Raw genomic sequence first — 22,039 nt, forward strand, 5'->3', positions numbered from 1 at the left:
TATACATTGGTCCTTTCACAAATGGTGCTTCCATCTCCAGAGACAGTACCAGAATCAACATAACATTACAATGAACATACAACTCTGCCTTGTTTGGGGGCTCAGCTTTAATATGTTTCACCCCATTTAACAACTTCTAGATACCAAAACCAGAATTTGACATCTCTGGCACAGTTTAGATAGAGATGTACAATTGGGTATCATTCATATATGTCACACTCCATTCCTACGTGTGACATCAAGAGGATCTACGTCTTACTCCATGATGGTTTTTCCTCTATGATGGTACCAGAAACCTTCAAATCATTGATTTAACTCACTATTCATTCTGTACACTTATAAGTAATCTATAATATCTATGGAGCTTCAGGTTGAACAAATGTAAACAATTCATATAAACCCTGAGAAAAGTGTGATTCTAGGACTCGTGGGGGGGGGGTCTTCCAGGACCTTCTCAGGGTTCTCCAAAATCAAATTATATGTTAACTTATGTTGAAAAATAATACAACATTAAAATCCCCTCAAACAATTGTGAGAAGAGATAGCAGCAGTGAATACATCATTTCTATTTTTTAATACCGTAAATACTGATAAAAGAGCTTTGGTTTATGTGAGTTACAAGTTAACATTACAAGGGATCCTGAGAGAGAGAAAAAAAGTTTGAGACGCTGACCTAATATTTCAAAACCCTTCAAAGATGGAATTGCCAGTTGGGGCGGTATGCAATATTTCTTGAGCGCTCAGCAGTTTGTATATTATCTTCGTGTTGATATGTTCGAAGAATGATTTGGTCATTGGGCCACGTAGTACATGGTAGAAACAGAAACAGATGAGCACAATTCAAAGCGCACTGAAGATGTGTCCTCCCCCCCAAATGGAGACAAACCGTTTGCAGCCAAATCGCCAACCTCGGAGATCAAACAAACAGCCCAACTATTTTATTTATTTATTTATTTATTTATTTATTTATTTATTTATTTATTTATTTATTTATTTACCAACCCGTACTACTAATATTCAAACGTATAGCAACAGAAACGCTTATTATTATTATTATTATTATTATTATTATTATTATTATTATTATTATTATTATTATTATTATTATTATTATTATTATTATTATTATTGCTTGTTTTTAGAAGATACTTTGTCAGGGTATACATCCCTACCGCAGGAATCTGATAGGATTTTTCCACAGCTGAGAGAGCTTTTGTACCTTGAACGGGGTTTTATTAGAAAATAAGCACAGCCCCCAACAGGATGCTAAAGGCGAATCAACAACCCGAGAAAGCGAAAGATAAACATGACGACCATTTCCTCCCACCAATAGCTATTAGCAATGCCTCCCAAAGCGACCAATGCTCTGCGACTCAGAAACCGGGTAAGGAGGAGGCGGGAGGAGGTAACAGCTGGGCCCCGAAGGAACCGGAGGGAAGAAGAAGGCGCTGCAGGAAACTGCCTGGGTGGGGCTCGGCGGAGGGAAGGGGCTTCCGAAGACCCGGCGCGAGGTTCGTCTCCTCGGCGGAGAGAGCGGGAGAGCTGCGCCGAAAGGCCCGGCGGGCGGAGTGGAGCGAAGCCGAGGGGCGGGCTTGGGCTCCTTTTTGCCCCCGAAGCGCCGGGGTGAGTCTCCGGAGGGAAGGAGCGGCGGGGAGAGCGAGAGCCGGGCGGGCGGAGGAAAGGAGGAAGGGGCGAGCCAGCCTGCCGGGGGCGGCCGACGAATGCCTTCGGGCGGGGGAGGCCGGGAGGGGGCGGCCGGCAAAGGCCCCCTTGAGCCCGGCTGGAGCGCCGAAGGCACCGGGGTGCTGGAAGCGCGGGACTGGGAGGCTTTTCTGCTCCGCCGGAGGAAGGCGGGGGCCAAGGGGTTAACCGGCGGGCTGGGTCCTGGGCGAGGCGGCGGCAGGGCAGTCCGGGGAAAAAGCGGGCGGCCAGGCGTCCTGGGCGAGGAAGGGAAGGGAAGGGAAGGGAAGGGAAGGGGCGCGGGAAGCGGGGGGGGGGGCCGCGCCGCGGGAAGAGCGCCGCAGCATCCCTCGGAGCCGGGCAGCGAGGCCGACCTCGGGGAGAGGAGTTGTCACCCCTGGGTGGTTGTGGCGGCGCCCCTGGCTGCCCTGCCTTCGCGGGTTAGGCCTCGGCTTGGGCCGGTTGGCTTTCTGGAGGAATGCTGCCAGTTGGCTTCCTCTCCAGGCTGCGCGGCGTTTTCTGGTTTGTGGGGATCCTTTTGCTAAACCCTCACTTCGCAGTCCAAAGCAGGGACTGGAGAGGGCTTTGAGTAACTTGTTTTAGGATTTTTCATTGTTAAGGGGAGAAGCATAAAACTACAGGGATTTATTAGGATATTTTTGTGTCTTACAGCTTACAGAGCCTTCACAATAGACTTTAGCAAAGACTGACATAGTAAGGGGTATTATTATCCCATTGGCTGCATCTGTTTCTTTATTGCATTTTTTAAAAGCCTTAACAAGAGCAACAGGAAGCAGTAGCAGTTTTCACTTTTTTTTTCTTTCCCCACTAAATGGTGCAGATTGGAAGAGGGCAGAAGAATGGATAGAAGAAAGGACAGGAAACAAAATCTGGAAGCCTTTTCAGATTTAACTAGTATTCATATACTGTATTTCTTATTCCTTCACAGTGGAGTGTTGTGCCAAATCAACTTCCCTTTATAAAAAAAAAAATCCCCACTTACAACATTCTTTAGTTACTGGACAAACACTTGTTTATACTCTTTGGGGAAATATAGTTCAGTAATGCAATTTCCTTGTAGCCTTTCTTTTGCTTTTCATTTTCAGAATTAAGTAGTTTGTATGTAATTTAAGGGACGCAGTGGCTCAGTGGGTTAGGATGCTGAGCTTGTCGATCAGAAGATCGGCAGTTTGGCGGGTCGAATCCCGAGTGTCGCGTAACAGAGTGAGCGCCTGTTACTCGTCCCAGCTTCTGCCAACCTAGCAGTTTGAAAGCAGGTAAAAATGCAAGTAGAAAAATAGGGACCACTACGGTGGGAAGGTAACAGCGTTCCGTGCGCCTTTGGCGTCTAGTCATGCCGGCCACATGACCACGGAGATGTCCTCAGACAAGCGCTGGCTCTTCGGCTTTGAAACGGAGATGAGCACCGCCCCCTAGAGTTGGAAATGACTAGCACGCATGTGCGGGAGAACCTTTACCTTTATGTAATTTAACAGATTCACATAAGAAGTTCCATCCTAGATGAAAGTTCATAGGTACTTAGGAAAGTCAATTGTTTCATCGTAGATTTAAGTTTTTGACTTCATCCTAAATTACAGTACATATATATTATGTACTCATTGTCATTTTAGTGGCAAAATGGTAGACTATAATAGTACATTTTTAAGTATAAAATAAAAATTAAATGGGTACATTAAGCATTTGATAGACTTAACATACCTGTCCTAATTGCCCCCAAGAAACTAAAAAATTAAGTTCCTTATTTAGTTACATCACTGTCTTATCTTGCAAGCGGATTTCCATTCACATACCTTTCTCATCTGAAGTTTGGGGTGGGGATGAGAATCAAGTGATGAATCATCAGTTAATAGCAATTTATCAGTGAACAAATGCAGTCCAATATAACCAGTTGACAGAAGTTTTCTGCTTTTCTATTTTGAGGATTTCTTTACTTTTGCAGTTTCATAATTAGCTCTCAGAAGAACAAATGATTTCTGCTGAAAATATGTCCTAATATTATATCTTAATAAATTGGGATTTCTGAATGGCCTTTATATAAAATAAAATTTGCATTAAAGATCATGTCTTCTCTCAGTCCATCAGTAGAATGGCATATGTCTCCTGTACTTTCTCCTTGAATAGAGGGACACTCAGAGTTAATATTTCTTCACGTTTCTTTGTTGATGGAAATTGGAAATATTGTATGGCACAGAAATAGCAATACAGTATGTATCTAAATAGCAGTCTTCACTCCTTTAAAACTAAAATACAATTAGCAAATTGCAGAAGTTCCCATTTTGACTTGTAGAATGAAAAAAGTTGTAAAACTGCATAAATATCTGTTACTTTGTATTTTTCACACAGTACTTTAGTAATGTCACTTGTTTCTTTTTTTCTCATTTTATTAATTGTGACAAAAGAATCCCATGAATAGTAAATGAAAGCATCTTGAAGTTTGAACACTGCATAGAATGCAGGCAATAATATGGTAACTTGTAAGAAAGCCTTAGTGGAGTAGTGGGCTAATGCCTCCTTAAGTAACACCAGCTGCCTGCAATTAGTGCATGTTCGAGTCCCACCAGGCTCAAGGTTGACTCAGCCTTCCATCCTTCCGAGGTAGGTAAAATGAGGACCCAGATTGTTGGGGGCAAATGCCGCTTGGGGGCCCACCGAAAGTCCTAATAAGCAGGCATATACATAGAATGAAGGCTATTGCTAAGCACATTGATTTGTGCTTCTTAGATTGTAAGCCGCCCTGAGACTTCGGAGAAGGGCAGGATATAAATGGGATAAAAAAAAGAAAGTCCTAGATTAGAAATCTTACTTTTTATAGAATAGCATGAGAATGTATATAGTAAGAGTTTCTTTGGTTATGCTTGTGGCATAGTGAGCCAAATTTGTCAAAATTGACCAGCATTTTCCTTACAGGAATCTTGCATATTTGATACTGACTTAGTCTACTCTCACTTCCTCTTACTAAAAAGTATAATATGAGAATGTCAGTTAATCAAACCATGGGCCCAGGAGATCAGTATTTACAGGCCTATCTGGCGATTACCACAGCATATAGATGACTATGACTAGGCATGTAAACACAAAGCAAGGAAGGTGATTTTCCCAAGTGAAATGAAAGAAATGTGTGTTTGTGGAACTAAGAGAAAAAGGGAAGGATCTAATAGATGTGAGTGAAGATGGTCTGATACAGCAGAATGGACTTTGTAAATATACTCAAGGAACTACAGGTACAAAATTATGAATGACATGTATGTCAAAACACAAAGTGATAACTAAGAGTTATAGATGTGCATAGAAGTAGTATCCATAGCTTGGTGATAATTGTATGTTACATTCCAGTGACTAGTAATAATGGAGGAACCAGAGGTGAATCTGGGCTACTTGCAGACTTCTTTATCTGAGGTAGCTACTTAGATCTAATAGTTCTTCCATCTGGCAAGTCAGAACTGCCATTGTCATTGTTACAGTTCTCCTGCATTCAGATTGTCTTTGCCCTTCTGTTGTCAGTTAACACCATCTTTTTGTTTACTATTTATGAATGTTTGATATTTTTTTCAGATTTGAATACTGAATTTATTTAGTAAAGGCAACTGAAATATGATGGTCACTCTTATTTAAAACAAGTTTGTTTAATTTGTACTCTCTGCAAATACATCCCAGAAGTGAAATAATATCTATAACAGATGGCACCTCCCCCCACAAAAAATAATCGATACTAAAGGAAAATTGAAAGTAATTGAAGAAGTTGTTGCAAACTATTAGCTAGGCCTTTTATGAATACAGGGATATCTCTCCATGTAAGCAGTATGCCCATGAGTGACACGTTTCCCAACACTACAAAGATGGGTTACAATTGGGGAAATTACTCCACAATGGGTTAGCACAACTGCTAAGGTGAGGTCTGTATTTTTTTCTAATTATGGTAGATTTTAAGACAAGGGCTTGAACAAGTCCAGGCTATCTGTTCCTGAATCTCTTAAAGCAGACATGTCAAACACAAGGCCCGGGGGCCAGATCCGGCTCGCAAAGTGGTTTCATGTGGCCCGCAAAGCCATCCTGGAAACGGAGAGAACGGCCCCCACTGCCTTGGCCCTGGCCCAGAGACCCTCCTTCTGCCAGAGACCCTCAGATCTGTCCCACTCCTGCCCAGGCCCCCATAGGCACCCTTGATGCGAACAATGTAGAGCTGGCCATGCCCACCCAGTAGGCCATACGCACTCTAGCCACGCCCACCCTGGCCCTACCCACCCAGCCCCTTGAGGGCAACCGCAATGCTGATGCGGCCCCCAATGAAATTGAGTTTGACACCCCTGTCTTAAAGCTTAATTTTGGGAACAATTTGTTAATAAGAAAGCTAAGATTATGTTAATCTAAGTGGCTTCTGGAGAACTCTCTCTTTTGGCAACTGCACTATTCAGTCTTGGTCTAATACTGGATATAGAGGTGAAACTCGAAAAATTAGAATATCATGCAAAAGTTCATTTATTTCAGTAATGCAACTTAAAAGGGGAAAGCAATATATGAGATAGACTCAATACATGCAAAACAAAATAATTCAAGCTATGATTTGTCATACTTGTGATGATTATGGCTTACAGCTCATGAAAACCCCAAATCCACAATCTCAGTAAATTAGAATATTGTGAAAAGGTGCAATATTCTAGACTCAAAGTGTCCCACTCTAATCAGCTAATTAAGCCATAACACCTGCAAAGGGTTCCTGAGCCTTTAAATGGTCTCTCAGTCTGGTTCAGTAGGAATCACAATCATGGGGAAGACTGCTGACCTGACAGTTGTGCAGAAAACCATCATTGACACCCTACATAAGGAGGGAAAGCCTCGAAAGGTAATTGCAAAAGAAGTTGGATGTTCCCAAAGCGCTGTATCAAAGCACATTAATAGAAAGTTATGTGGAAGGGAAAAGTGTAGAAGAAAAAGGTGCACAAGCAGCAGGGATGACCACAGCCTGGAGAGGATTGTCAGGAAAAGGCCATTCAAAAGTGTTGGGGACTTTCACAAGGAGTGGACTGAGGCTGGAGTCAGTGCATCAAGAGCCACCACACACAGACGGATCCTGGACATGGGCTTCAAATGTCGTATTCCTCGTCAAGCTGCTCCTGAACAACAAACAACATCAGAGGTGTCTTACCTGGGTTAAAGAAAAACAGACCTGGTCTGTTGCTCAGTGGTCCAAAGTCCTCTTTTCTGATGAGAGCAACTTTTGCATCTCATTTGGAAACCAAGGACCCAGAGTCTGGAGGAAGAATGGAGAGGCACACACTGCAAGATGCTTGAAGTCCAGTGTGAAGTTTCCACAGTCTGTGTTGATTTGGGGAGCCATGTCATCTGCTGGTGTTGGTCCACTGTGCTTCATTAAGTCCAGGGTCAACGCAGCCGTCTACCAGGAGATTTTGGAGCACTTCATGCTTCCTTCCACATACGAGCTTTATGGGGATGCTGACTTCATTTTCCAGCAGGACTTGGCACCTGCCCACACTGCCAAAAGCACCAAAACCTGGTTCAATGACCGTGGGATTACTGTGCTTGATTGGCCAGCAAACTCGTCTGACCTGAACTCCATAGAGAATCTATGGGGCATTGCCAAGAGAAAGATGAGAGACATGAGACCAAACAATGCAGAAGAGCTGAAGGCCGCTACTGAAGCATCCTGGTCTTCCATAACACCTCAGCAGTGCCACAGGCTGATAGCTTCCATGCCACACCGCACCGAGGCAGTAATTGCTGCAAAAGGGGCCCAAACCAAGTACTGAGTACATATGCATGCTTATACTTTTCAGAGGTCCAATATTGTTCTATGTACACTCCTTGTTTTATTGATTGCATGTAATCTAATTTTCTGAGATTGTGGATTTGGGGTTTTCATGAGCTGTACGCCATAATCATCACAATTATGACAAATCACGGCTTGAACTATCTTGCTTTGCATGTAATGAGTCTATCTCACATATTAGTTTCCCCTTTTAAGTTGCATTACTGAAATAAATGAACTTTTGCACGATATTCTAATTTTTCGAATTTCACCTGTACTAATGCAGATATATTTTAAGCTTCTATAACGCTATTTCAAAGTTTAGGCTTTGTTGTTACATTCTAAGTTACACTTGTAGATAAATAAGGATAGAATAACATTTATTTTCATATAAATTTTATAAGAGGCTTATATGAAGTTTTAGATATAACAATATAATACATCCAATTTTGCCTGAATGCAATAGTTGTAGTTCTATATTTATTAATATCTAAAAAAGATTGGTGGGCCCTCAAAAAGCAGGAGCATTGAACAAGTGAGGGAATTAATATATCTTAGATTATTTAGAAATAGTAGTGACCATTGATAAAAAGTTATGGAAGACTATCTGGAAGAGAATCATTTGGTCAAGCGAGAAGTTGGAGCAAACCTGATTTCTCTTTATTTCTTAATTTATCATGTAGAAGTGTAACTTTTACGTAAACTGCTATTTTATAATGAAGATAGAGTGTAGGATATTTGGATACTGTTCATAATTCTACCATTAAAGACATTAATTCTCTGGAAATCAGGATGATCTTGTCACTGCTGGCCTTTTGTAAGACCTTAAAGTCCTGGACCTGGGGCCATGATTGTGTGCAGGGAGCCATTTCTTGATTACATTAATGATTTAAGTTTGATGTTTCTTGGCTACTTTGTGTTTCAATGTTGGTAATGCTTGTAATTATTTTTACTTTATTTTAATTTTGTTTGCAGCCAACAGTCACTTGTTGAGATGGATGGGCATATAAACTGATTAAAACTATAAATACTTTCATGAAGTATTGTATTTCATTATATTACTGTCATTTTTATAGAATATTCTAATATTGAAATTTTGATTTTTTTCCCTTTTCCTAGAAAACTGACATCTAAACTGATTATAAATTTAATAAATAAATAAACATTTAATAGGACACACTTTATTTGTAACAAATTTATATTACATAAAATTGGTCAAGATTTATACCCTTACCACTGTTACTTTATTATTATAGAAGAAATCCTGTTGTGAATAATTGGATGTTGAAAAACAAGTGTCAATCATGGCTGAGTTGTCACCCGAAGAAATTCAGTTGAGAGCCCATCAAGTTACAGATGAGGTAAACACCTCAAATATATTGTTGCACAATAATCTGGGTAGATAAACTTTTTAGAGTCCGTGATCTCCACTAAAATTGATTGGTTATACAATATCGCTTGATAATATTGCATTGAAGGGGAGGTTTTCATCTAAATTTAGAAAACAAAAATACTTTTTTTCCCTATGATTAATGAATTTTCTGAAGGAGAGAGCCTTGTTTATGTGTTACACACAGCCCAGCAGACTCCCTCCCCAATAATAATTATCACTCATGAAAAAGCGCAATGAAGCTCAGTATGCTGCAAGTTATTATATATATATATGTAAAACTCAGGTGGGAAGGTAACAGTGTTCCGTGCGCCTTTGGCGTCTAGTCATGCCGGCCACATGACCACGGAGACGTCCTCGGACAAGCGCTGGCTCTTCGGCTTTGAAATGGAGATGAGCACCGGCCCCTAGAGTTGGAAACGACTAGCACGCATGTGCGGGGGAACCTTTACCTTTACCTTTAAAACTCAGGATCAACCTGTGGAAACAACTACTTCTGCTGAAGTACTTTCTTAGCACAGTAGCCAGGGAATAGTAGGGACATCATAATGAAAGTAAGAGAAGTGGGAGAAAACAATGATGGTATGCAAAAAAAGAATAGATGGAAATATTATAGATGCTGCACTTTAGCATGCCTCCTTCCTCCAGACTGTATTTTAGCCCCACAAAGTCATTTCAGGGTTAGCAGGTGGCCTCTTTTGTGAGGGCTCTTACATACTCTCCCTTAGGGAAGGTAAGAGAAAGGCAGAGTGCAAGAGTGAATTGGCCACTGCAACAATTCCATCCCATCCTCTTCACTCTGCCAAAACAGACCATCAAGGGGCAATGCCACCAGGCCTGGAAGGCAGAGGTAGAGCCTTGCTAATGGTGTAGTTCTGCTCTTCTTCACTGCCACAAGAGAACAAACTTCAGACTCTTTGAAAAGAAAGTTTAATAGATTCCAAGAGGACAGACTTACACAGAGTCTAAAAAGAGGGTTTGTCTGGAAAATAGTGGCTGCATCATAATGTTGATTTTTAAAATATCACTAATCGAGACAAAACCTTGCTTAGCTGCATTGTGTCAGAGACAAGGGTATACTGTAGTGCTTACTTAAAGCAATGTCTAAAATTACATAATTATTACATATCTTTAAAAATCTCCATGCCTGAAATGAAATCTTATCTTTATTTTAGTCTTTGGAAAGCACAAGGAGGATCCTTGGCATGGCCATTGAGGTAAGGAAGAAGTTAACGGCTTTCTTTGGCTGTGTGTGTTGGGGCGGGGGGGGGGGGATCAGGTGCAGAACCTCAAATGAAGTTGAGTATATTATATTCATCGAACATTACATGTATGGAAGTATTTCTCAGGTTTTCTTAGAAAGCTTCCATGATGAAAGAGCAATAGCTCTTTCTTTGCTTTTTTTCTCTTCTTTTTCTGCTTTTTAACTGTTTTAACATCAGGTTTGTATCTTTGTAAGTGACCCAGAGTCACTGAGAGTAAACTGGGCAGCCATATAATTTTTTGTAAATAAAAATAAACAACGAAACTTATATAAAATTGAAATGATTTTATCATAGGACCAATAAACAAAAGCAACAAATTCACCAGTTACTTACAGCTTATATTACAAAATAACTTGCAATATTGGAATATTTTTTTATTCTACCTAGAAGAAAATTTTATATAGTAGTATTTATGCTGATAATTTTTTATGTAACTATTTAGAAGTTTCTGCACACAATAGCCTGTAGCAAATTGTTTCGTTACACTAATTCCATGGTGTAGTGGTTCTGTCTTCTCTTTTTTTCTATTATAGTCCCAAGATACTGGAATCAAAACCATTACCATGTTAGATGAACAAGGCGGTGAGTTGCACAAGTGTAATAAAGAACAATATGGCATCTTTGATTATAAATTTAGAAGTCTATTTCATAGTGATACATAATAAAGATACATAATTAATGCAGTCCGGATACAGGCATGGCCATTTTCCACAGGTTTGCAGTAGTTTCCAGAACCATTAACACTTCTTAAACTGCTTTTAAATGCTTTTTAAAAAGTGTTTTGAATGCAGACCTTCTTATATGAAGTGTAAGCATTTACGTTATTTAAAGTTTCTAAAGCTTTTTTTTTTCCTAGAAAAGTTAAACCACATAGAAGAAGGTATGGATCAAATAAACAAAGACATGAAAGAAGCTGAAAAGAACTTGACAGAGCTTAATAAGTGCTGTGGTCTCTGTGTCTGTCCGTGCAATAGGTCAGTTAAAAGCAGATTGGTAAGATGCTTTTTTCAAGGAAAAATATCACTCCTGTTTAGAACTTCAGTGACTAGAAAATTTAATTAAGCTACTGTTCTCTCTGATGGAAAAAAGAACTGCTACAAAATTCAAAATACAAACTGGATATTGTGCTAAACCATGGTCTGTGTTCACTTATAATCCTAAGCCATAAACCATGTTTACAAACAATAGCAACTGGGTTCACATAGCCTTGGTGGAGCAGTGGGCTAATGCCTCCTTAAGTAACACCAGCTGCCTGCAATTAGTGCAGGTTCGCATCCCACCAGGCTCAAGGTTGACTCAGCCTTCCATCCTTCCGAGGTAGGTAAATTGAGGACCCAGATTGTTGGGGGCAATTAAGCTGACTTTGTAATAATGCCGCTTGGGGTGTGTGTGAAAGCCCTAATAAGCAGGCATATACATAGAATGAAGGCTACTGCTAAGCTTGTAAGCCGCCCTGAGTCTTCGGAGAAGGGCGGGATATAAATGGAATTAAAATAAAAATAAATAAAAATAAAACATGATAAGCAAAATTCAAAGAAATCACATTTTACCTTAACATTGTCCAAGCCACTGACTGCATTCATATGGTCTTCTTTATGTGCTATTAAGTCAGGTAGACTCTGAGCAACTACAAAAATTGACCACCTCTGGGATGATCTGACCCCAACCTGCCCCTTTAGGTTTTCCAATGGGGTATTATCCAAAACTTTATGGGTGCGTGCAAGTGTGAATGATTGCTCCTTTCTCTAGATCTATGAAGCTTGAACACTTTTGTTGTAGTGGTTTGTAGTGTATATCCAAAATACAGTAAAGATTTCATTATTGTCATTTGAAAAGCCATGAGATTGTGGCATTTTTATCCCAAATGTTAAAAGATTTGAAAGACGAACACTGATGTCTTGTGAAATTTCAGTCTTTTAAAAATGTATTTGTTTCTTAAAAATGCTGTAATTTTGGGGTCCAGTGCCATGACAACCACCAACTATGGTTGTGCCCTTGTTTTTCTTGCAATGCACAAAAACATTCTGCTTAGTGTAGTGGTTCCTACAAAGGAAGAAGTTGCGAAATGCTTATTTAGACTTAATTGTACTTGTTCATAAGGGTAACCTGTGAATAAAATAATGACCAGAATGTTTTAAATTTGGTGGGTTTGTTCTAGTTTTGGTTTTCTGATAATGACAAATAGAAGTTGTATTGGATGACATAATAAAGTTTAAACAGTGAATGTTTAAATTGTTTTCAAGCTGTGCCAACCAATGAAGAAAAGCCAGTGGTTATGCACCAGTAGTTAGGCACTATAAGGCTTAGTTAGATGTGCAAATATACCTGTGACTTAAATCTGATAATATATTGGAACATGGAAGCTAAAGCAATTAGTACAAGCTTGAGTTGGATTTTAAACTGCCTATTAAGTATGTGGAAGGAATTATTGTTTATATCAATCAGATTTAAAATAACAATTCATGGGAAAGTTGTAGAATTTTTCCCTCAGCTTCACTGGGTGGGAACAAAATATGTGTCAAGTTTAATGAAGGATTACAAGGAAAGCATGATGTGCTATGTAACAGTCTTTTCCCCCCAATAGTACATTTTTATCCCTCACTCTGAAAGTATGAAATTTTTGTGATATTTGAAATTTTTGTACATTGGAAAAGTAATTTTGTGGAATTTTCAATATGCTTAATAACAAAATAGTATATAAGGCAAATATGTAGAGACGGAAGAAGAATTGAATGGATTTGAAGTGGATGAAAGGAAATCAAACTCTTCCATTACTAGAGCTAAATTAAGTGACTTTTTGTCACAATAACACAGCATTTTTACAAATTTTAAATATAATATTTCTTTTCTTCCTAATTTGTTTTAAAGCTGTTTTCTTATTATAGCATACTCTCAGGTATACTTTGCAATAGTTTGTCAGCTAACAAATAGTTATCTGCTTGCTTGTCTTACTGTTCACTCTTTTTTCATTCTCTCCTAATCACCTCACATTTCCTTCTTAATAAAAATGAAGATTTAACATCAGAGGTTGGATCCACTTAACTGTTCAAAATGGAATTTAGGAAAAACCCTGTATTAAGAAGCAGTTTGCACTGCTAACCAGCTGTCTGAAGGTGATGTTCTAACATGATGCATGTCTGATTGTGCATGTTTTCTTAACATGCAAGCAACCTTGTGATGGTCTGTAGTTGTATCTGTGCTGTGTTGTTTGTAGTTTATATTTAGTTATTCTGATTTGATTGATCTGAAATAATAGTTATAATGTTTAGAATGCAAATAACAGTTGATATACAATTTAAGTCTTATTAGGATTTTTTTCAGGAAAATAATAGCTTATGCATAGATTTAATAATATTGGACGAATAATATGAAATGTTATGATAATGTTCACATATTGTTTTAACTATGATCTACCACATGGAGAAAATATTTTTTGGTCAAGTATTACTCAGCATGCAACTGTTTTGTAAGAATACCCATAGCCTCAGGATTCCTATGTTTAGTTTAAAAATATCAGGTACCACTGTACAGGGTAAGTCCAGAACCAAATAACAATTAGACATTATAGAACAGGGGTCTTCAAACCTGACCCTTTTATGCTGAGGAATTCTGGGATTTGAAGTCCACAAGTCATAAAAGGCCAAGTTTGAAGACCCCTGTTATAGAATAATACAGCCTAAAACATTACATACAAGATTTATCTTGGTTATATGAATGTTGGAATAGAAAAATAAGTTTTGCATTTATTCCTCCATTTTTATTACCATTAGGATAATGATTATCTGATGCATGATTTGGTGAAATTAGCACAATATAAATTTCTCAGTACTTTGTTGGTTTATGCCTTCAGATTAGTTTTTTGACACCTGGTGACTGCCTGGACCAGTCCCTGCAGTTTTCTTGGCATAGTTTTTCAAAAGTGGTTTGCCATTGCCGCCTCCTTGCAACTGAGGGAGCGTGATAAGCCCACTGTCATCCAGCTGCCTTCATGCCTAAGGAAGGACTAGAACTCACTGTCTGCCAGTTTCTAGCCTGGTGCCTTAACCACTGCAGCAAGCTGGCTTTTTAGGTTTTTCTATACAATTCATTAAATAAAAGGTGCCCCATAAATATAATGCTAAGTAGTACATACTTGATTGTATAATAAGCAATAAATCAGTTGGCTGTCTTTAGTATAGGAACTTCTTACAACTAATTTGTAAGGAATGAGCTAACATAGTTGAACATATAAACACATAAATAGGGAATGTGAATTTCATAAAAATAAATTGGACACCAATGCAAAAAGACTTCTCTTCACACTTGCATTCCATGTGTGGGCCTTAAATCTGTTATCTCACCCCTCCAGGGTACATTTAGAAGGGACGCATTGTCATTAGAGGGCAAGTAGAATATTATATATTGAGAAATGCTAACTTTGTTAGCAAACCATTTTAATTCATGGAAAATGCCTCTTAAGGCAGGGGTGTCAAACTCAATTTCATTGAGGGCCGTATCAGCATTGCGGTTGCCCTCAGGGGGCTGGGTGAGTAGGGCCAGGGTGGGTGTGGCCTACTGGGTGGGCGTGGCCAGCTCTACATTGTTTGCATCAAGGGTGCCTATGGGGGCCTGGGCAGGAGTGGGACAGATCTGGGGGTCTCTGGCAGGAGGAGGGTCTCTGGGCCAGGGCCAAGGCAGTGGGGGCCGTTGCCTCACTGTTTCCAGGATGGCTTCGCGGGCCACATGAAACGGGCCGGATCCGGCCCCCGGACCTTGTGTTTGACATGTCTGCTCTAAGGCATGAATCGTTTTGGATATTATTTCAGCTATTAATACAAAAACTTTCAGTGCTTTGATATACAGTACATATTGATTTGCCTGCAAATCAAGGATGATTTCTTCTGGTCTTCTACTGAATACCAAATATGTGTTGAGAATACCAAATATGATATAGCGTGTCAGGTGCTAACTATGAGTAAGTCAGCTATGTGCAGGTAGTTGTTGACTTACAACCATTTGTTTAATGACCATTCAAAGTTTGCCAAAAACCAGCACTTCCTGTTTTGGGCAAAACACCCATAGTAAACTATTGGTTTGCTTAAAAATCACCACATTCACTTTAAAACCGCCGCTTAATGACTGCTGCAAAAAGCCATATCATCAGGCCACTCACTTGTTTTATGATTGTTATGACATACAGTTGTAATGGGCAGTTCATTACGGTCATATTTTGAGGATTACCTGTAGATAATTTTAAAAGGTAGAAGCTGCAAAGACTATGGGAACAGGATTAAGTATAGAGTAACCTTCCTTGGTTAACCTCCCACCCTCAATGTCATTCAAAGGAATAAATCAGTGACAAGCTATGATCACACTTCTCCTGAACCATATTTAACTTGTCAGGCATTACATTGACCTAATATATATTTGGATAGTGTATGAACAAGATCATATTTTGTGGTGAACCTGGGTTTATTTACTAGTGTCATATGAAAGAGTCCTTGGCATTGCCTAATATTATTTCAAAGTAGCTAAATTTAAATTGTGTATTTACCTTTTTAGCTAATTGAAGCTATTCTATTTTTCTTATAGAACAAGGAGTTTTGAGTCTAATAAAGCATATAAGACAACTTGGGGTGAGAACGAGAATTCAGGTGATCATATAATAACCAGACAACCAGGACAGGCAGGAAATTATCAACAACAGACCTCAGGAGGACCAGCTGGAGGATACATAAAGCGGTAAATAGTCTTTTCTTCCTCCATTGATAAATACATATTCCGTATCTGTTCTTTTGCAACAGTACCGGGGTATTGAAAACCATCATGAGAAGCTTAATTCTGTGTAAATCATTAATGTTTATTCAGAACACTGTTGAGTAATTTTTCAAAGACTCCAAATAACACATTTTGAACCAAATTTTGCAACACGATTGGTGGAATGTATAAAGGTCTTTATAAAAACAGGGTTATTTTTAACCTCTTTTATAAATTGCCAATTATATATATATTAAGACTGAAGCTATGAAATGTTTGTTTGAGATAGAATTAGGACTGTTTATGATTCTGTTATTTAATTTTATCATGGCTTTGGTATTTTTATAATAGTTCTGATTTAACTGATGATGATTTTTAATTTCTATTGAGAACTGCCATAGGGCAGTTTGAGTAGTGTGAGCATGTGGATAGACAGGTGAGGGAGGGAGAGATTGAGAGAGAGAGAATTTACCGGTAGTTCATTACAATGAAGAAGAAGGAACTTGCCAGTACTCAAAGTAGGTTTCTTTTGATATTTTGAAAAGGATAACAAATGATGCCAGAGAAGATGAGATGGAGGATAACTTAACTCAAGTGGGGCACATCTTGGGAAATCTGAAACATATGGCCTTGGATATGGGCAGTGAGATCGATTCACAAAACAAGCAGATAGACCGTATATGTGAGAAGGTAAGAAGCGAGAACTGGATCCTTACAACCTTAATTATCAGAGGCTTAATTGCTGAGATGAGTAGCTAATTGTTCTGGAGTACAGTACCATGGTGTACAAATTTCCAGTTTGCCAACAGATTGTGTCCTTGCTCTCTAGTGTGGATAACATTCTTCCACCCAAAGCATTATTTTTCTCTCTAGGATATATTTAAATTTGATTTCATGGTGAATCCTTTGGAATTGTGAACTTGAAATAATATTTCCATTATGATGGTGGTTGTTGTTAGTTACAAAGTCATGTCCGACCCATCGTGACCCCAACGTTCCTCCAGGCCTTCCTGTCCTCTACCATCTTCTGGAGTCCATTTAAGCTTGCGCCTACTGCTTCAGTGACTCCATCCAGCCACCTCATTCTCTGTCGTCCCCTTCTTCTCTTGCCCTCAATCTTTCCCAGCATTAGGCTCTTCTCCAGTGAGTCCTTCCTTCTCATTAGGTGGCCAAAGTATTGTGAGTTTCCACCATGGTACAATATGAAAAATAAAATGAATACCAATGCCAATAAATACCATATTATTGGGATTGAGGAACACATTTGAAAAGTATTTTATATGTGCCTTCTGGTTGTTGCTGTCCATTCATAGAATGAATAAGAAAACACTAATTTCCAGTGAGATGTTGATGTTGCTTTTTTTTAAAGCAATTTGCCCAAGAACTCAAGTACAAATTAAATGTGGAATCTGATGCAACTCATATTTGTCCTTACAAAGCACAAGCAACCTGGTGATATGCTGGTATTAGTGAATTGTTCCTTTCTACCCATACACAAAACAAGTGCACTATGTATACACTGAAGATATATATCACATTGACTATAGATCAGATCCTGGTTGGTTAAAAAGCAGATTTGTGTTGCCCAGAATAGAATAAATATCATTGAAGTTGCTCTATTCTAACTGGGCTTTCTCAACATTCTGCACTTGTTTCTCTGAAACACTGATATTCTGTAAAGGATGAAACAGTGCCAAGGAAAAAAAAAAGATTTGTTTATATAAAATGCCATGACAGAAACAGGAGGAGAGGAGGAATAAATATTGCAGTCAGTAACTAATAGGTCAACTCTCAAAATGACTTTTAGAATCAGAGCACCCTTGGCTGGCCAGATCACAGATAATGTTGTTGTTTTTTTTTAAACCACATCAATTATCTTAATCCTCTTTCCTGTTTTTCTGGATGCCTTTAGTAAATTAAATCTTTTTATAATGCAGATAGGGTAGAGAACCTGGCAGACACCAATGGTAGTGTTGGTGGCCATTTAGTGTCCATGACATCACACTGAGTACCCAAGATTATAGATTTATTATTATCTTACATTCTTACTTTGCATGTTGCGATGACCATTCAAATTAGGGAGTTATGGAATGAATGCCTTGAATATGATACTTAGTATCCAAATGCAATAAGATGGTTGAAAGAATAAATATCTTTATCATTAAAAGGAAGTTGATATTAGTTCATACCAGTTTTAAAGCCAAGCAATTTTTAGAGAAAATTATATATAAATCAGAGTAGATTGATTTAAGCAAGTTTTTAAAAAATATTTTGAATAAATATTTTAAATAAAGTTTATTACTGATGGGTGTTCAGACAATGAATGGATAGTGCTGCTAAAGTAGTGATAAACAAATCCTGTTAAAAGTCATAGCAGCACTTTATAATATCAAGAAAAGTGATCATGCTGTTTTGAGAACTTATTTTCTTAAGTAATTCTTCTGCCTTGCCTCTCTCAATAAGCTTACCACTGGTATCTTTCTGTATGTGAACAGATTCGTAAGTGCTAGTCATTAGACTGAGCACTAAATAGATTGTAAATATTTCCTAACATCAGTGTTAAATATTTCAAATTATTTTTTTTAAAAAAATTGTGTTTCAAATGTTAATTTTTAAATTAAAAAACAGCCATACTATATATAAGTAAGTGTAGTAGTATAATGATGAGAAGGTTATTTAGAATGTATTTGTATCTGTCAGCTATGAACTTATTTAAATGATTTTCTCTTGTAAATAAATCTATGCTGCTTTAGTTTCTTCCTTGCTCCTAAATATTATACTTTCATGGCTAATTTCTAAGCAAGTCAGTAGAGTCCCTCCAGTACTTTCCCTCCTTTGCTGGAATCTGTCCTTTATTTATATTTAATTTCTTTCATTTCATTTGAATCTTTACAGAGTGCTTAGCAATTTACAAAAAGCCATATCCTGAATGAATTGAGAAAGGGGATTTTTTTTCTATTAATATAACTAAGCACATTGATTTGTGCTTTAAATTGTAAGCTGCCGAGTTTTCGGAGAAGGGCGGGATATAAATGGGATTAATAATAATAAAATAAATGTGTCTCTTTTAGTTCTCCTTATTCTTGAAGAAATATAATTTCTTCTATAAAGAGGCTTCAATAGTTTCTGTGCACCTTTATAATTTACTAGTAAAATTGTATTTTGTTTTCTTTTTCAGGCTGAAACCAACAAAGACCGTATTGACCAAGCCAATGCAAGAGCCAAAAAGCTTATCGAGAACTGATAGCCATTGCCAGTTTTGAGTCAACTGAAATCTTTTTTCATTCTACAAATATCCTCAATTTCCAAAGAGAAGCAACTGTTCAGAAAATGAAACAAAGCAGAACATTATTGTATTGTACATGTTTAGTTTGAAAATCCAGGAAAATAGCACAACAAAAGTGTAACTTATTCATGTTCATATCCTCAGGGCTTCATTTTCCATGGTTTTGTACCTTCTGTGAGATTAGTCTTACCACCACCACCCCTTTTTTCCTTTACTTTCCTTGTGGCAACTCAGAGATGGAGTGCAAACTGACTGATTAAAGGCAAAGAGGATGCACTCACTAGATTTAATTACCTCACTTAATGCTACATGTCATCACTGAATTGGTAGATGATTGGTTTCCATGAAATGTATATATTTGTAGAAATTAAGCTTGCCCCTACTTTTTCAAAATATTTGATTTCACTACCAAGTTTTCCACAATGGGGAAAGATGATAATGGATATATTATAAAGTATACTTTCAAGCCATAGCTATTCTAATTTGCATGCAAATTAGGTAAGTAAACATACAAAACGCATAATGCATAAATGTAACTCAGACAAATTTAAACTTATTTCCCACTTTTCTCTCCAAAACATTGGATTTTCAATCCTAATTTCTTTTACTTCTTTCACAGAAACTATGTTAGTAGGATTAGAGGAAAGGGCAACTGAGACAGCTTAACATGGAGCATGTTACTCTTGATCATTTGGAATCTCATGAGATTGCAAGAAAATTAATATATGCCTTTATATAAATATCCTGAACCTTTGCCATTTTTTTAAAAAATGTGTTTCTGTAGGTATTAATACTGCTGATATTGGTCTATGAAATCTCTGTGGATCTTTTAATACATTTTATCAGAAATGTACAAACTTATTTCATAAAAGTATTCCTTATAGAAATGTGTTATCCTTTTAATATAAACAATTCATACAATCTGTACAAATCTGTAGAGGGCAGCATATTGTGATTTCAATACTGTATTTATTAAAATACTGGGTAAAACATCAAATCAGGGCACAATCTAAGTTTGAATGAAGTCAAAAGCCATCTGTTTAGTGATATTAGTAACAATATTGTTTCATTTTTTCTATCTGGATTATATATTCTCATGCTTTTCAAAGAAATCAGTTTCAAGCACCACTATATTGTTATTAAAATAGAATTTGATACAGTTCACAATTTTTTAAATGGTTAAAAAATGTTAGTATGTAGGAGAAGTTGGGACCCAACGAAAACCACCATGAATCACTGTTAATGAGCTATAAGTTGTTGAATGGGTCACATGGTGTAGTTTGCTGTAATAAGTACTTAAACTAGAGCCTCTTAGTTTACTCCCATTTCAGGATTAAGGTTCTTGATTTGGTTTTTCTATCATGTATCTGTAGACATGACTAAATTTCAAATCTACTAGATGCCCACTCTTTTACAAGATAGCTTTAATTCTCTTCTAATTAAGAATCCACCAAATTATTGATTTATTCAACTGCACAATATTTAGTAGAACTTGTATTTTATTCAACGTGAAGCTATAAAGTTCTTCTAGTCCTTGCATGTTTTGCTGCAAGTCTAAAAGAATTATCTGCAACAATTGTAGATACTATAAAGTTCAGAATGAATCTCCTAATTGTACTGTGATTGTTCTTAAATAATTTCTTCATGCCTTGTTTCTTTTCACATTTCCAACTGAATGTTTAATTTTTATTATAAAGCTTAGTCTTCTATATAACCTTGTAAAATGGAATGCTAGAATTGTAGCATAGTGCAAGAATTGTGCACATCTCTCTCAAATTACGTTTATTAATACCAAAACAAATTACAGGATTTGGCTGGAAAATATATTCTCTAGAAGCAACACAATTCCTCCAGGAGCTCTCTATATAATTTTTTCTAGTAATATTTTATCAAGCTCTAATTAGTTGAACTGCTGAGCAAAATGGTACTCTGTAACATTTCATCATTAGGTTGTATGGGAACCATGAACATTTGCTTAGTAATATTAAACATAAAAATTGAAAATTGATACCATAATCATCTGGTATTACAATTTGTGAAAAATGATAAATTTTGTATAGCTTAGTATCACAAGACAAACAATACTAATCTGTTTTTAGCTATAATGTGAATGCCCAAGATGTCCTTCTGTATACTTGGTAGGCTGAATAAATATAATTTATAAATCTTTTCACTCTTCAAGTGCCTGTGTAAGTCTGAATGGCCTTAAAGTGTCCTATGCTGTTTAATAGACATACCCTGTAAATATTTTTGCTTGCAGTTAAGAATCCAGCTTTTAGCTTCCTATGGAGTCCAGTAGGTGAACCATTACTAAGTTCCATTGAGTAAAGCAAGATACAGGCTGATGGGATAGTCACCTTGCTGAAAAAAACAAGATCTAGGAGTTCCAAATTTCCCTGGAGTTTCATGATGGAAAGAAGAGAGTTTCAAGAAAAATCCTTACAGTGAGGGAAAAAATTATTTGATCCCCTGCTGATTTTGTACGTTTGCCCACTGACAAAGAAATGATCAGTCTATAATTTTAATGATAGGTTTATTTTAACAGTGAGACAGAATAACAACCAAAAAAATCCAGAGAAACACATTTCAAAAAAGTTATAAATTGATTTGCATTTTAATGAATGAAATAAATATTTGATCCCCCTATCAGCAAGACTTTTGGCTCCCAGGTGTCTTGTATATAAGTAACGAGCTAAGATTAGGAGCACTACAAGACTATCACAAAGCAGCTTGGTGAGAAGGTGACAACAGTTGGTGCGATTATTTGCAAATGGAAGAAACAAAATAACTCAATCTCCCTTGGTCTGTGACTCCATGCAAGATCTCCCCTCGTGGAGTTTCAATGATCATGAGAATGGTGAAGAATCAGCCCAGAACTACATGGGAGGATCTTGTCA

General features: G+C 37.6%; 1 protein-coding gene across 1 annotated transcript; it reads left to right on the forward strand.

Annotated features, from left to right (window-relative positions):
• The first annotated feature begins 1,394 nt into the window (after positions 1-1,394).
• Positions 1,395-21,310, forward strand: SNAP23 (synaptosome associated protein 23). The gene is made up of 8 exons (XM_083379419.1): positions 1,395-1,623; positions 8,722-8,826; positions 10,031-10,072; positions 10,654-10,702; positions 10,977-11,094; positions 15,692-15,841; positions 16,402-16,546; positions 19,035-21,310. Exons 2-8 carry the CDS (start codon positions 8,770-8,772, stop codon positions 19,098-19,100), a joined length of 627 nt encoding a protein of 208 aa, XP_083235545.1. The 5' UTR covers positions 1,395-1,623; positions 8,722-8,769; the 3' UTR covers positions 19,101-21,310.
• Positions 21,311-22,039: the final 729 nt, after the last annotated feature.

This window comes from Vipera ursinii (genome assembly GCF_947247035.1).
Source record: "Vipera ursinii genome assembly, chromosome: 1".
Lineage (NCBI taxonomy): Eukaryota > Metazoa > Chordata > Lepidosauria > Squamata > Viperidae > Vipera > Vipera ursinii.

Bases quoted from the DNA above. Each gene is read 5' to 3' on its own strand.
- SNAP23 (XM_083379419.1), top strand. From the start codon at position 8,770: ATGGCTGAGTTGTCACCCGAAGAAATTCAGTTGAGAGCCCATCAAGTT. The intron at 10,073-10,653 runs GTAAGGAAGAAG...TTTCTATTATAG, and splicing joins TCCTTGGCATGGCCATTGAG to TCCCAAGATACTGGAATCAA. The intron at 10,703-10,976 runs GTGAGTTGCACA...TTTTTTTCCTAG, and splicing joins CATGTTAGATGAACAAGGCG to AAAAGTTAAACCACATAGAA.